The 16,711-nt window shown below is 39.0% G+C and overlaps 1 protein-coding gene across 1 annotated transcript; it reads left to right on the top strand.

Annotated features, from left to right (window-relative positions):
- The first annotated feature begins 1,996 nt into the window (after nt 1-1,996).
- On the top strand, nt 1,997-16,194 carry cln3 (CLN3 lysosomal/endosomal transmembrane protein, battenin). The gene is made up of 15 exons (XM_069524587.1): nt 1,997-2,335; nt 2,419-2,455; nt 4,067-4,163; nt 4,301-4,384; nt 5,196-5,275; nt 6,696-6,781; nt 7,390-7,462; nt 7,959-8,102; nt 9,775-9,914; nt 11,064-11,122; nt 11,211-11,279; nt 11,408-11,463; nt 11,555-11,648; nt 13,040-13,180; nt 13,468-16,194. The coding sequence occupies exons 1-15, from the start codon at nt 2,290-2,292 to the stop codon at nt 13,582-13,584; spliced, it is 1,323 nt and encodes a 440-aa protein (XP_069380688.1). The 5' UTR covers nt 1,997-2,289; the 3' UTR covers nt 13,585-16,194.
- Nucleotides 16,195-16,711: the final 517 nt, after the last annotated feature.

The following is a 16,711-nucleotide window of genomic DNA, read 5'->3' as shown; positions in this document are numbered from 1 at the left end:
ACCCAGTTGGCCGTGGAGGTGGGCAAGCCGGCGATGAATTGCTCCAGCGCCACCTGCCCCACGACGTCCTCCGCCGAGTTGTGTCCTGGCTGGAGCCATCTCCCCGCCGCATCGAGGAGCTGCTGCGCGTAGGAGAAGGGGCGGCCAGCTTCCCCGAAGGTGAGGTCCCTGAACCGGCGTCGGTGTCCCTCAATTCTCCTCTCTCGGTCCCTGTTCGGGCGCCACTTGTGGGAATACTCGGCCCACTCCGGGGAATGACGGGAGGAGAGAATGGCTTGCGTAAAGTCTTTTATTTAGGTTGCCTTCCTTGGCAACCCACACACACACATATATATATATATATAAATGTCTCTCGCTATCTCTCTTTATCTGGGTGGGTCTTTAATCCCGCTCACACGCACGCACACGCCCGCCGCTCTCCAGGTCTCAGGACGCCAGCCTACTACCAGAGACAGAACCAGGTTACAAGCATGCTTTTATTGATTGCCCTGATTACCTGATTCTGCCCAGCTGCCGGATCACCAGCTGAGCCACTCCTCCCTGTTGTCCAGCAGTTGGCGCCCTAACCATACCCCACCGCCACAGTCGTCAACTCGAAGTTTACGCACTGAGAATGTCCACTTGTTCTTCAGCTTGACCAGGACAATGTCACTGACAGAGCCACTGCTCACAGCTTGATAGTCAGGGTGACGGAAACTCTACCCCTTCCCCAGGTTGTGTGCACCAACCTTACAGTCTATGGCGCCAACCCAAACCACTGATTGAGACCTATCAGACCCAAGCTGCCTGGCAACATAAACACACATATATTAGTTTGTCTGTGTCTTTCAAAACCTCTACACACACATTTACTACTGTACACACTAGTATTCTAATATGAATCTAGGTTCAGCAGATGCGGGACATCAGATGAAAAAGGACATAGTATGAACAATGCTTGTTTTTCACTTTAGTTGACATGACAACCTGTCATCAGTCACTTTTTCTGATTTGATACCATTATTGTGCTCTTAAATTTCAAAGAGTGACCAGATAGCATGTGCTCAAGAAAACTGGACCAGCCAGTAAATTGGAACTTAAAACATAATAAAACTTTTTTTTTTAATTTCTGTTTTCAGTCCTTTTTTAAAACAATGAATAATGAACTTCATGAATGTAAGGCTTTTGATAATAAGAGGTCAAGTTACTCTGTGCATCATGTTTTAATAGTTAAAATTAGTTATTAGTAGTTATTAGTTGTTAATATTAGTTAATCATAGTTAATAGTAGTTCATAATAGGTATAAGTAGTTCATATTAGTTAGTAATTAATATTAGTTATTGGTAGTTCATATCAGTTAGTAGTTATTAGTAGTTCATTGTAGTTATTAGTAGTTAATAGTAGTTATTAGTAGTTAATAGTAGATATTAGTAGTTCATATTTAATATCAGTTATTAGTAGTTCACATTAGTTAGTAGTTATTAGTAGTTCATAGTAGTTATTAGTAGTTCATATTAGTTATTAGTAGTTCATAGTAGTTTGTATTAGTTAATAGTAGTTAGTAGCTGATATTAGTTATTAGTAGTTCATAGTAGTTTGTATTAGTTAATAGTAGTTAGTAGCTGATATTAGTTATTAGTAGTTCATAGTAGTTTGTATTAGTTAATAGTAGTTAGTAGCTGATATTAGTTATTAGTAGTTCATAGTAGTTTGTATTAGTTAATAGTAGTTAGTAGCTGATATTAGTTATTAGTAGTTCATAGTAGTTTGTATTAGTTAATAGAAGTTAGTAGCTGATATTAGTTATTAGTAGTTCATATTAGTTAGTATTAGTTAATTTTAGTTAGCAGCTGATATTAGTTATTAGTAGTTCATAGTAGTTTGTATTAGTTAATAGTAGTTAGTAGCTGATATTAGTTATTAGTAGTTCATATTAGTTAATTTTAGTTAGTAGCTGATATTAGTTATTAGTGTTTACTAGTAGTATTTAATAGTAGCAGGACCTCAGTGTTTTATTAGCAGTGCTTTGATCCACAGTCTTACGGAACAGGAACCTTCGATGGCGGTCACTGTTTCCGCTGGTATTTATTAGTATGAGACACCGCGTGTCATGTGACCTCCATTATTAGTAAACACAGATGAGCTCCAGCAGAGTGCGATCACAGACTGTGATTACAGACTGTGATCACAGACTGTAGAGTCTGACGTCTGTGTCTGCGGAAGCGTCTCGAGCCGCTCGGTTAGCCTCCAGCTAACTGTGTGTTTAATGTAGCCGTTAGCTCGGTGGCTAGCCTGGACTCGTTCGTCATCATGGAGCCGACAGGCAGCGTTAACGCAGACCCTGCTCGGGAGGACGGTGGGTTTCTAACCGTGTCAACCGAATGACAAACGCTGACGATACGTGATTCACCAAAGCTCTTGTTTATCTTTTATCTACAGGTCGTTGCACACAATGGCGCAACTGGTCTGGGTTTTGGTGAGTGTTCACTGTTTGAAACTGAAAGTTGAGTTTCCTGGAGAAGACAAATGACACGATGACAGTGTCCTCGTACTGTCAGTGTTATATTCGTGTTTAAATTAGCATTTCATTGCAACTCCCCAAAAAAGGAAGAAAATGAGAATTATTTAAACTGCTGTAATCAAAGCACCAGCAGGTTACATGGTAACTAGAAAATCTCTCCTGCCGAGACATTTTGAATGGGTGCCTTGTGCTCGTTGCTGCCGCTCGCACAGAGAGACATTTCCTTTAAGACGAAGGACAGAGAGAGAGAGAGAGAGAGAGAGACAGTGAGAGCGAAAGACATTTCCAAAAGCTGCTTGATTTAATAATCATGCATGATCCAGGTCAGTGACAGAGAGACTTGACCAATTTCAGAGAGACAGAGAGAAACCATGTTGTAAGGTCTTATCACCATCCATGGCATTTAAATTTAAAAATTCAGGCTTCCTGGAGACGTTCTGTAACTATTTGGGCATTTTATCTTGAAGGTCCAGCGTTTTTTAGACTTCCTAGGGACATCCTGTAACTATTTGGGGGTTTATTTTGAAAATCCAGTGTCTTTCAGGCTTCCTGGGAACATTCTGTAACTTAACCCCTGGGCCAAAGCAGAGCCTGGTGAAAATGGAGATCTGAGTAAATTTAAAGAGGAGACTCTCCCTCTGTCAGTCTATGGGGTTGCTATGGTTACTCACTGATTAGATGAGGAACACCTGTTGTCTCCTCACTTTGGAGAGCTGAACAAGCTTCAGACCACCGCTCACACAAAAGCTTCTAACTCAACATCTATAAGTCCTATCTGAGAAATAAACACATTGTGAGAATCACAAGACTTTGGCCGACGTCCACATATGTTTTTATTTAATAAGAGTTAAGAAATGAGACCGTAAGAGCGATTTAGAAATGTAGTTTTCTCATCAGGAATCATTTTTTGAGATCTACATTGAAGTCAATGGGAAAGTCGAGGGCTGTGCTCTAGCACCACTCTTCAAACAAATGTCTCTAACTCAAAAACTATAAGTCCTATCTGAGAAATGAAAACACCGTGAGAATCCCAAGACTTCCCCGAACGTACAGATCTATTATTGGCGAGAGTTCAGAAATGAGACCATGGGAGCGGGTTAGAATTTTTTAAATGTTTTTCTCATTTCTGACTTTTTTTTCAAAAATTAACATGGGAGTCAATGGAGAAATGAAACCAGAAAACGTTTCTCGGTAAATTGACTCAGCCTAAACTTACTGCATGGAGAGATGTCAGAGTGGCATGTGTGCGTAGGAAACAAACTCTAGTTTCCCTAGATGTAAAAATCATGTCTGTCGGACTCAGTTTGTGGCTAGGAGAAGTGTTTAAAGGCAAAAAAAGTGGCTGAAAACATACATCAGTGTAAAATTGGTATTTAAAACTGAAACGTATGAGGGGTGTGGGACTATATAAATACATATATATATATTTATGTTGTGAATTATAATATCAGCTTTCAAAAAGTGTGATTTTACTTCTGCAATTCTGTTGCTGTTTTCTCAGTCTGTTTAGTTGTAGGTAATTGATCCTTCTGAATGTGCCCTCCCTCTGTTGTCTGACCTCTTCAGGCTGCTTGGATTGTGCAACAACTTTGGTTATGTGGTCATGCTGAGCGCTGCACACGACATCCTCAAGAGACAAGAGTCTCAAAACACCACAGCATCTGTAAGAAGGCAAATTTGTATTTACGTTGTTTTGTATGTGTTATGCTGATTGTTATTGCTAAAGATTTTACACTATAAAGTCTATTTACATATCAAGCAAATAATTCACTTCTCACTTCTTTTTTTGACTAATTCTAGACAGAAGCCACATTGGCCGTGGGTTTCCAAGGTGGGAACAGTAGCAACAGTAGCCGTTATGACTGCAATCCTGTCTCTACTGCGGTAAATGCAGATTCACAACACACCACTAAATAATCTCAGAAGCCGCTTTCAGACATGCACTGAACTCCCAATAATCTCCTGACATCATCAAGGGGCTAGATGTGTGAACGCAAATACAAGAGTGAGAGGCTTGGGACTTGGTCCAGAGTTTCTCCTGCCAGTCTCCCAGTCAAAACTCTGGAGAATGTCTGAATGAGCCGATGTGAAAGTACAGCAGGAGATCCTCCTAAGGATTCACAGAGAGCGAGTGAGCGTGTTGATGACGTTTCTAACACGCCACAGACGCAAAATTGAAATAAAACAGAAAGAATACAAACGTCTCAGATTGAAAATGCGATGCCACACACGGAGAAGAGGAGGATGTCAAAAGAGTCGGTGTCAATATGCTGTTAAAAACGTGATCCTGCAGCTGAAATAATACCCTCATACCTCTTCCTGCTGCACCACCCCTCACCTAAACGAGGTTGTGTCGTGAAAATCTCCTGCTGCATTCTTCATGTGTGAAAAGAAAACTCCAGAGAAAGTCCAGACCCAATTGTTCGAACTGTCTCTGGAATGTCTGAAAACAGCATATCAAGTCTGCATGTGGACAAAGGACACAATCGAGATGATGTGCAGGGTTTCCTCAGTCTTTATTTATCAGTGGTTTATCTGTTTAAATGTTTTATTTTCAAGCAAAACCATACAATGAGTGAACGAGTTCTGATGTAACTAATGTGGCTGTAAATCTATAAATACAAAAATGTTGAGTGCTAAGATTCCTCAGCAGGGGTTTGAGCTCATGATGACATTCTAATGCTTTACTTCTCAGGCGGTGCTTTTGGCTGACATCCTCCCAACGCTCATCATCAAGCTTTCTGTTCCTTTTGTCATCCACAATATGCCTTATGGGTAAGACCCTGATTCTTACTCTAATTATGTTCAATAAAGTATAGACTTTGATGACGGTTGACTAACATTTGATTGAAGTCAAAATCATCTGTATATTTGGTAAAGCAATTTCTCACAGCTGCTGGTTTTTGCAATAGAGGTAACAGTGACCTCCCACTTTTAGAACGACTCTGGTTCCAGAAGTAAACTTCCCATTCATTTTCTCTTTTGGTATTTCAGAAAATCTTTTAAAGTTTTAAGCCTGGGATTTTAACTCTAGATACCACAAAACTCGGAACCATACCATTGTGATTTTTGCAGTCGTAGTAAACATTTCCCACAGTGATTTCCGCCAATCAGATGTCGCTAAGACATCTGAGGATTGTGGGTAGTGTAGTTCTTCTTGTCGTCATGAATAAAACACGTTTTGTTTCTTAAAGCACAGTTGATCATTTGAACTTGTGGCTTCTACAGAGAACATAAAATTGATTCACAGTCTTGTAGCTTGTGTTTAGTCTACCTGGTTTCAATAGTTTAGCTGATAATCAAAACCTCTATTTATTCCATTCAGAAAATGATGGCATTTTACTTCCGGAACCACACTGCGGCTTTTTTTAATGGTATTTATGTTGTGTTTTTTCAGTCTTGAGGACCACCCAAAGCACTTTACAGTACAGTTTTACATTCACCCATTCATACAGTGCATCTATGGGCAGCACATATTCTATAGGCGGCCATTCAGGGTTCAGTATCTTGCCCAAGGAGACTTTGGCATCCAGGTTCTGTGTGACTGTGATCAAACAGCCAACCTTCTTGTTGGAGGACAACCGCTCTACCCTTCTCTTAAGCTGAATAATGATTACAACAAACACTGAAAATTGAATCGATAATAATGGATTTCAGTTCACTGCTAAGTGTTGATTCAAATGACTCTCTGTTACTTCATGTGTTGCTGTATTCAGCCTTGCACTCATTCTATTTATTAAAAACCACGAAAGCTTAATGACTCTCCAGATGGCAGAAATGCTTTTTCATTGTTTTCATTCTCGAATAGTTTCCACTTGCTTCCATGATGCTTTTGTGTCATCGTTACCCTGCCCAGCACGGTGCTGCTGGCCCAGATGTTTCAGTTGTCCAGTCGTTCTGTGGCCATAGTTTTTCTCTCTTCCTGTTCAGGATTTTATTTTAAGAACATGTGCACTAAGTGTTGGATTGGGGCTTAAAGGATTGTCTTGTTATTTTTTATTCTGATTCTCTATTCATTGTCAGAATTGCTACTTTATGTTACTTGTATATGACTCTGTATACAAGAGTCAGTCTGCAAGTACTCGGACAATGAAGACATACTACTGCACAGATAAAAACATGGTCATTTTTTTTATTACCTAAACATTGTACTCTTTTATGAATTTCTTGTGTAATTTCTGATTTTAATTTTTAGTATCCGAGTGTTGTTCTGTGTCGTCATGGCAGCGACGAGTTTCCTCCTTGTGTCCTTATCGTCTGCCGTCTGGATCAGCATCCTTGGTAAAGCCACCATTTTCTTTACAAATATATTATTTATCTCAGTTGTAGCGGTTAAAACCACCAGTGGTGGAATTGACTCTTATCAAGAATTCAGATGATGAACACGTGACAGCGTCAAATCTTTAGCCCCAGTTTCAGTTCCTTTATCTCAATAGCAGCAGTAGCAGCTGCGGTTCTTCCAGAGAAATGTGACACCACTGCACAGTCTTCTCATGACCCGCTGTTACAAATATTAATCACCACGCTTCACCTGATCAGTAAAGTGATGTTCAAATTCAGGCATTCCTGTTCCATCTTCCTGTGGTCACTCAAATATTAACTGATTAGATTTCAGTGGTCAACAGCTGACACGTTTCTCTACATAATTCCATACAGCCCAACATCACCATCTATCGCATTCTCCAAAATGATCCTACATTTGAAACAGCACCTCTTTAACACAGAAACATGTTTCTAATAAACTGACAAACTCAGGTTTCATTTCCCTGTAAAGTTTATTAAATACACTGAATGTAAACTTGTGCATAAATGCACCTCTGTCCTTCCTCTATTCACTCACTCGGATTGTGTTTCTGTGTTATGTATGTGTTTGTCACTGTTGTTTGCAGGAGTGATCTTTGCCAGTATCAGCGCTGGACTGGGAGAACTGTCCTTCCTCTCTCTCACTGTCTTCTTCACCAGGTAAACGTTTCATGCTTTTTCATTTTCCATCAAACCTGAAGCTTCAAGTGAAATTACATGAACTAATAGTGAAATATTCTTATTTCCATTAAGGTTTAATTAATTTTCTAATTTTCTAATTAATCCTAACTTTTAACACATTAATTTTTTCCCCTGTCGGTAAGTCTTTGCATTTTGCCAGCAACTTGGAACCTTTGGAGTTTAAAGTTGCTGTTGTTAGAGCTTCTTGGAGGGTACCCCCATGGAGGAGGTTTCAAACTAATCCCTCCTCACAACTGAAATATCAATCGACAACAAAGTAATCATGAATGTTTGAAGTAAACTCTTATGTCCCTGAAATATACTTTAGTGGAAATGTGTTGGCAATGATGTCAAGTAGCTGCTGTGTGCTTCTCATGTGGTATTTTTGTAATTATTTGTTTTTAAATCTAGAATGATGTGTCCGATGACCATCTTAGAGTTCAGATTGTGATCATTGGATTTGTGCTTGTCTCAGGGATGTGCTGGGAGGTTGGGGGTCAGGTACAGGTGGTGCTGGTGTTGCCGGAGCCTTCCTCTACTCAGCCCTCACCCAGGTTGGCCTGTCACCTCAGCTCACACTTCAAATTATGCTGGTGGTCCCATTTGCTATGTTGATCAGGTGAGAATGGAAACACAAGATAATGATGTACTGTATTCGCTGTCTTTATGTCTTCCTAGGACTGTTAAATACAAGTTAAGTGCATAAACCTTCCAGAAATAATTCTACCATCCACAATACAGTTACATTTTAGCTAATGTTTGAAAGCATTGTCATTATGATGTTTTCATTTTGTTAATTGTGACTAAAGATCTGAATAGGATTTGACACATTAACACAATAACACATTAAAACCCAGCAACGCCAGTATGATGCAGTTTAATATGCATCATGATGTTCTAATAACCTGTTCAGTGACTTTCCTGCTTGTGCTGGTTAGTTGTTGTTTATATAATTCAGTGGAGCTGGGCCACCTAACCTGAAATAAAGATTACCACCACACATGTCCTGCAAAACGTGATAAGATTATTTTGAATAAACCCAGAGCTGAGGTTTTATTTCACACTGTAAATGTCACTTACAGTGTGGTTGAGCTGGTTAAGGCTATCTACCTATAACTATATCATAGGATTAGATGCATCAGAATGAGGATGGCTGATCTCCTCTGCTACTGCCTCTGCAAATACTTTCTTAGAATAGTAACCATGTGGCTTATTATGGACTTTTAAATAGTAGTAGTAATAAGTAGTCCACTAGTTGTTTAATGGTGGAATGCATGTTTTTTCTGGCCCTTCAATGTGAGTGAGAGAGATGGGACATTCAGAGAATTGCTGCCGGCCTCCCTTGTCCACTCTGTTGGCAGCTCATGCTAACTTTGCTGCTGCTAGCAGGTGCAGGTTTAGATAGCTATTCATAGCTCAGGTATTGTAGTTGTATTTAGGGCCTTACATAAGGCTGCAGGTGATAGATTCATTTATACATTTGGGTAAAATATTTTCACACTATTGATTGTAGTCGAGCATCTGAATCTGTTCGTACAGCCATGTTTGTTCCTGGCTCTTACTGCATGTCTGCTGCTTTAGCGTCCACACTTCATTGTTGAAGTCAGGCATGACAACTATGACTTGTGAAATGCTTGTCAGTAACAACATCGCCCCCTGCTGCATATCTGCTGTAAATTCCACTGCTGCTTTATTACTGCACTGTGCTAAACGCACAGATGAATGACTCGTCTACAATGATGGACAGTGTCAACGAGTGGTTTTGATAGTTGACTCGCGGAGAAGTCCGTGAAAACCTATACTGACAATACTTCAAAGATTTCAATGAGAATGATCAACTATTGACCACAATGGTAATGCTGAGTGATATTTGTCTACTTTAACATGTCAGCATTAAGATCCAACATTTTCTCTGGGAAATCTGTTAAAATGTCAATGTTATGCAGTATTGAAGAAAGTGATAAAAACATCCTGGATATGCCCCCTTGTCCAGATCTGCAGCAAAATTCAATGTTTTTGGTCTTGGCATTTGTCCCACCCTTACACCAAGTTTCATGGAAATCCGTTCATTAGTTTTTACTTACTGGTGCTAACAAACAAACAATCCAACCGACAAACAAACATACAGGGGTGAAAACTTAAGCTTCCTGCCAGAGTTAAACTTTTGTGTCAGTCCACAGATGCCTTTCTTCATCTGTCCTGTACTTGCATTTTTAGTGAAATCACTTCTGTTTATTTCTTTCCTTACACCAACCTGCTGCCCTGCTCCTTGGCTTTGTTTCATCACACAGCTATTTCTCCCTACTGGTTCCTCCACCGTCATTACCTCAGTGGAAATCCAGAAGGACAGAGTATGCAGCCGTGGGCTCAGAGGAGAGCCAGGGGCTGATGGATGGTGCAGAAGAAGAGGAGCAGGAGAAATCAACCCCAGGTACATGTTACGATCTCACTTTACAAATACGCATAACTAAGTGTTTCATTTGGAGGATTTTATTTCATACTTAAAGAAATGAAGTATCTCCATTTCCTACAACTGCCCAGATATGAAGCAAAAAATATCCTAGATCCAAACTTTAATTGACTTTTTCTTATCACATCTGTAAACATGGAGGTGGAGGGATTAATAACCTATTCTACACTCAGCCACCAGGTGGCGATAGAAACGCTATAGCCTTACTTTGGCCTTATGAGCAGTCATATCAATGTTTATATAGAGTCTATGCTTAAGAGAGGTGTTGGATCAAGTTTCTGGTCATAGTGGAGGCTGCAGCCAGAGGTACTGTTGTGTTATTGTGTTACTTTATTGCAATTTTAACAACAGTTGTTTCTGCTATTTTGTGCTGCCCATGTAAAACTCTGTAATGCAATACAGTTCAGCAGCACCACAAAGGAATCACCACCTCTCTAACCACAGTTTACCTCTGCTGAGGCCCAGTCCCCTTCATTTCAACCAACATTAAATTACACATACTGGCCTTTAGACTCTCTGATGTCCCGGCCATCACCAACCTCTACTGCACCACTGGATCACCCATATGTTCTTACACATGCTCTCAATGTTCGACTAATATCTTAAATGATAGTGTTTCTGTATTAATTTCCTGTATTCTTATTGTATAATATTAATAATAAAATGCTGCTACACTCAGCCAGCTTGCAGTGGACTTTAGGGAGAATGTGTACATGACTGGATGCATGTCGCTTGGCAAGGACCAGTGTTAGCTCAGATTCAGTGTTTCAGATTTAATCTGGATCCAATTTTTAGCCATTTTTCTTCCTGCACACACAGATTCTTATGAAGGACAAAAATGACACAAGTGTGGATGAAGAGATAAATGCAGGAATTAAAATTGAAATACACAAATCCTCCTCTGTATTCTGACATTGATTACTTCATTTATATTTACATAAATAAGAAGGAAGGAAGTAACTATCTAATTTACTAACTTAATGTTATTTGTAATTGATAACTCACAGGAGGCTGCTGATTTGCTGTCCACGCAGTTTCTGTGAATTAAGTTTAATTTTAAAGTTCTGCTGGTGAATAATTACACAGACCGTGTTGTCTTCCCTCTCAAAGTAACAGAGGCCGTGAGCACTGGGCCTCTCACCTTCACAGAGAAGCTGCACGTCATCAAAGTTAGTGTAACCCTTCAATGTACGTCAGAGTTGAGTATTCGATTGTTTGAGAGTTGACATGATTATTCCTCTTGATTCCTATGACCAGGGCTTGTTGAAGTTTGTGCTTCCGTTGGGACTGGTCTACTTTGCTGAGTACTTCATCAACCAGGGCTTGGTAAGTTCTCTGCTGCATTTATCTTACTTCAGGTTGTTCATTTATTTTCAGCCCATTTAAACACTGAATAAGAAAACATTGCAGGTATTGGAGATTATAATATTGAACTGAAATGTTTCCTTCTCCAGATGGAACTCCTGTATTTCCCAAACTTTTTCCTGTCCCATGCAGAACAGTATCGCTGGTCAGTTAAGTTGTATTCTTTTGGATTTGCTTTATTTATACTGTCTAAAGATGGAGACCTCTGTTTGGTTATGATTTTTGTTTGTGCTCAGGTACCAGACATTGTACCAGGTTGGTGTGATGGTGTCTCGATCCTCCCTGTGCTGTGTGAAGATCAGAAAAATGTGGGCTCTGTCTTTGCTACAGGTGAGATGATAATCTGTAATATGCAGTCGATGCCTGCGGATGAAAAGTCAAAATAATCTCCTTCACTAACCACTAAGGTTACTGAAAGATGTGAAGAAGCTGCAAGGAGTTAGGAAAAGAGAACCGTGGTGTGGAGAAAATCTGAATCCATTAATACTCTTACTACTTTTTCCTCTAAAGCCAACTAAATATTTTTTATCATAAGGTACACACAGAATGAACAGTAAAGTAAGAAATATAGTAAATGTTCCTGTCAAAGCAGAATGACATGTATTGAGAAAAGATGTTTTATGCAGAGGATACATTTAACCATTAGAGCTTTAGAGGAAGTAACTATTTATCATTACTCTTATTTATTTTATAACATATATATAATATATATATATATATATATATATATATATGTTTAATATACATATGATATCTTATATAGGCCTATGTAGAAAATTCTTTTTTGCATGCGTTTTATAATCTGGCCATTGAAACAACTTTTATATTTGTATTGTGTTATGATGATGATATTTATATTTGTATTTAGTTTCTAATGTGCAGTTCATTATGCTTGTTCTTCACTGGACAGATGTTTTAGAGAAGAAATCAGGAGCTCAGACAAATGTGAGGATTTATATCAGTTCTGGATCGTGTTAGGAGAAGTAAACTGCAATGAATTCTGGGATGGCATTTTCCTCTTTTCTTTTGAAAAGGATGGTCTAGTGTTTCCTCTGCTCAATGAGATAAGTTAAGAAACCTCGAAGCTCCTTTCCTTATCATTTAGAGACTTTGAACAGCTCTCATCGCGGTGGCTGGTTTCAGGTCATTACACTCGGTTGGCGACCTGCTTCAGCTAAATGAATTCAAATGCACCCTGTGATTGCTATCTTGTTGTCTGGCAGAGAAGGCGGGGGTGAAGAAAGCGCTTGAAAGAGGAAATCGATTTCCTTTTGTGGCTTTGTAGATTACAAAATTATAGCAGGGTCTGATGCTCACCATGCAGTACAATCTCTACATTTACACCATCTATTATATTATTATCAGCTTAACTATTTCTGTTGAGTTTGCTGGGATTATTTGAATTATTGCAAATCTCTTTTAAACATGCTGATTTCCATTTTGTTCCTAGTGATATGCAATCATCGATCCTCAAGCGCCAGAGTTATCAGAATGATCAGTATTGTGTCATGTCAAATGTCTGCAAGCTTTAAGTCAGAATATTGATTCCTCACCCGAAACAGAAATAGGTTCAGCAGTACAAATACTCAAAATAGTCACATGCTTGGAGTTGTGACTGCTGACCCATCTGTTTTCTAGTGCTGTGGCTTTCTTTCTTGTGTGAAAGTGCTGATTTCCCCACTCTGTTTTTTTCCATCTGCTCTCCTCTCTGACCTCCACAGGTGGTGAACGCGGTGGTGCTTCTATTTGCCGTACGTTACCAATTCTTGCCCAGTGCCTGGCTGGTGTTTGTCATTGTCCTCTATGAGGGTCTGCTGGGTGGAGCTGCGTATGTCAACACCTTCTACTTCATCAGCAAAGAGGTCGGGTCAATTTTCAGTCACCTGGTTTGTTCCTCTGGTGTCTCCAATTGTGTTATGACAAGCAGCTGGACTGGTTCATCTAGAACCAGCATAACTAAATCCTACACCCTTGTGCTTTAATTACAGTATCTCACAGATTGTCTGGTTTTCTGCTTTAAATTTAGTAAAATTTTGTCCTTAAACATTTTTTGTGCTTATTTTAAACTAAAGTTGGAGCTGTGTTGTTTCTCAGTCTGCAGCAAATATCCAGTATGTGTCCATCCTGAGGTCTGTCTATTCTCCCACAGAGTGAAGACAGACACAGGGAGTTTGCCATGGCTGCTGCCAGCGTAGGAGACAGTCTGGGTATAGCTCTGGCTGGACTTGCTGCTTTCCCTGTCCACAGATTCTTCTGTTCCCTGTGACCCAGCCCACACACTTACAAACAGGATGAATAAGCAAGATGTGGGTGGGTTCCAGTTAAGGGATTTGTTTTTTTATCTGAAATGGAAGAAAAACTGCATAATTCTGGTTCCACAAACTGGTTTTCAGAGAGTTGAGATGCAGTCTGGGTTCCAGGGTCTGGCGGCGGCAGTGGTGGTGGTTAGGGAATTTTTAAGGTTTAACTTTTTTTTCCCAGTGGTGTGACTCTCTATTTAATTCTGATTCAGAGGGCTTGGACGCAATTATAAAACGATTCTTGGTCTTAGTGTGTTTTAGGTTATTAAAAAACAAGGTAATTGATTTTTTTTTTTAATACAGAACTAACTACAGCAGAAGTCACTACTAATGTTTCATCTGTCAGTGGAAACAAATCGGTCCGTAAGTGGAAAAAAATAATATTTCTGAGTGAAGTTTAAAAATGATGAATAAGACCGACATGAGTCAGCATCCATCCTCCCTCTGCAGCTACTGTGATTCACTGTCTGTAGGTATCACTGGTACAGAGAGGTGGTTTGTCTCAGAGTGTAACTGAGTTTATAAGAATTTGCCTCATTTAGATTTGTGGCAAACTAAGATAAACAGGCTGCATAGACTTTATTTAAAGAAGGCCAACACATCTCCTCTTCCTTCCACTACCCAGAAATTAAGTCAAATATCCCAGATATGAGCGCTGCCATCTTGCACATCTGTGCTGTAGCAATCAGGGGATGGAGCCACGGTATCCAGTCTCAGCTATCAACCATGATGTTTCACCCTGTTTTTATAGCATCAAATTACTTTATTAAAACCAAAACTCACCAGGGATGTGAAGACTTTAACAGAATTTAGTGTGATGTTAACTACCTAAAATGATAGAAACCATCTTTGAGGAAAATGCTTTTAATCTGCACTTTGTCTTTTTTAGTTTGGTCCATGTCCCATCCACTAACATTGAGGAGGCAAGGTTTATGAACTATAATGCAGCCAAACACTAGGGGGCAATCAAGACACTTTGGTCTCACTCTCAGCGCTGGCATTCCGTCCATCTTTATGTACAGACTATTGTACATACAGACAGTTTAGCTTGGGCATCACATTTTGCTGTTGGTTTAACAGCAAAAAGATGCACCGTGGTTGTGGAAAACAACAACTGCAGACAAAGCAGATGGACATGTCCTTTTTATGTCTTTTCTTTTTACTGAGTTGACATAACCTTGAGAGAGGACTTAGCTTAATTTCACCACAGCCTGAAGCAAGGTTAGGTTAGGTCATCCTTTGAGTAGCAGTGATCAGAGCATGTGACTCGTGTGATTTGCTTACTTAGCTCATTGTGTTGGAGTTTAGCCTGTTCGCACAGGCAGCCAGTGTCCTGCAGAGAAATAGCCCACTGCTTATGCTGACGTGAAAGTGCTGAGAATGTTGACGGCTTGTTTTGCACAAACTTCAGTGACAAATAGCTGCTTCACAAGAAAAGAAATACAGCTTGAACACCACACTTCTCTAAGAAACAAAATATGACATAATCGGAGTATTTTTAGTATATTTTATTTAATAGTGTTTCCTGATGAAAATGCTCTTGAATCACAGCCTTAGGGTTTAAAGTGCTACCATTCTCTGACAGCAAAAATGAAATGTTTAGTTTAGGAAGAACTGACCCGAGTGTGGAGATGGTACGATGTTTTTTTTCTATCATGAAGTATTCAAATAAAAAGTGTGGTAGCCTTTCACTATCTAAGCTGTCATTATACGAAATAAAAGCAAAACTGTTATCTTCAACATGTTAGGTGACAAAACCTGTGTGTTGATAATTAGTAATTTTGTTTAATTTATATCTAATACTGATGGTGTGAGAGGTTTCATTTTTATGATACACTTTTATTACATCTTGACTCTTTGTCCTCAATTCTGGCACACAATCCAAGAACTCAACCATGTGACATTTTTTGGTTGATAACAGTAACAGAATTACTGAAATTACTTAAAACTGCTTCATTCAACAACAAAACAACTAAAATCCATTCAGAAGTTAAAGCAGCACAGCAGGTGAAAGTGTTTATTTATGACCTTTGTATTCTTAGAAAAAGGCTGAATCAGGCTGTTGCATAAGTAACTGACCTTTGTTTTACCTTTAAGTCACTAATACTATTTCCCTGTCATGACTAAATTGACCAGTAATGCCTTTTACTGTTTCTCCTAAGCTTTTATCAACATGTGGCTTGACCTATTATGTTTTATTTGCACTGTAACAATCTGTAATACTGGACAATGCTCAGAGATTTAAAAAGATGTCTGTCATGACTGTCAACATCACCAGGACACTTTTGTAGTACACTTGTTTTTACTTGAGTGCTTCTTTTTTTACACCAAAAATCAAAATTTTTCCTGCTTTCTCAAAGTAATATGAGTTTAAAATGACATAATGATTTAAGAGTCTGCCCAGATGTGTCATATTCTGAAATACTGTGTTTTATTCCATAAGCACGTGCACATTCCTTCGGAAATCTTTCACTACCAACAATTTATATGATACTGCTGCTGCTGATGAATTGTTTTTTACAGTGTGATGATATGTTACAAACCAATGTTGACATAATTAAATTATGTTGAAGTTTGTTGTCGCGTAATTGCTTTTTCTATGGTTGTGCATATAAAGCATTAAAATAGGTCTCGTAGAAATAAAAGATGGGAAAAATGTGTGCATTGTAAAACAAGGTTTTATAACCCTATGAAATACTTTGATTGCATTGTCATTGTTGCCTCTGCTGATTTTGATATAGATGGCATGTTGTTTGCCCATGAGTCATAGACGGTTAGTGTTGGTGTGAGTGAGTCACTCAAGTCTGACACATTATCTGCCTACTATTTAAATATCTTGGATTGTTAGTCAAATCAATGCTGTTGTAAAATAATACTGAGGATTGTTGTTTTCATTGGAACTGTAAAAAATGGTTTGTAACAGCGACCCCTGCAAATTATTTTTAGCAATTCACCATCTCATGATTTGCTCATAGAATTGTGAAAAATATAAATTTTAATAAACCAAAAACGACTCTTCATTCAACCTACAGCTCAAACTCCAAAAGTATTCCATTTATAATTGCACAAAATTATAAACAGGAATTAAGGATT

This window comes from Paralichthys olivaceus, chromosome 5, assembly GCF_024713975.1.
Source record: "Paralichthys olivaceus isolate ysfri-2021 chromosome 5, ASM2471397v2, whole genome shotgun sequence".
NCBI lineage: Eukaryota > Metazoa > Chordata > Actinopteri > Pleuronectiformes > Paralichthyidae > Paralichthys > Paralichthys olivaceus.
Note: the sequence above shows the minus strand (reverse complement) of the source record. Positions and strands in the feature narration are given on the sequence as shown.

Coding starts and splice junctions, on each gene's coding strand:
- cln3 (XM_069524587.1), top strand. CDS start 2,290: ATGGAGCCGACAGGCAGCGTTAACGCAGACCCTGCTCGGGAGGACG. Junction 7,463..7,958: donor CTCACTGTCTTCTTCACCAG/GTAAACGTTTCA, acceptor TGCTTGTCTCAG/GGATGTGCTGGGAGGTTGGG. Junction 9,915..11,063: donor GCAGGAGAAATCAACCCCAG/GTACATGTTACG, acceptor TCCCTCTCAAAG/TAACAGAGGCCGTGAGCACT.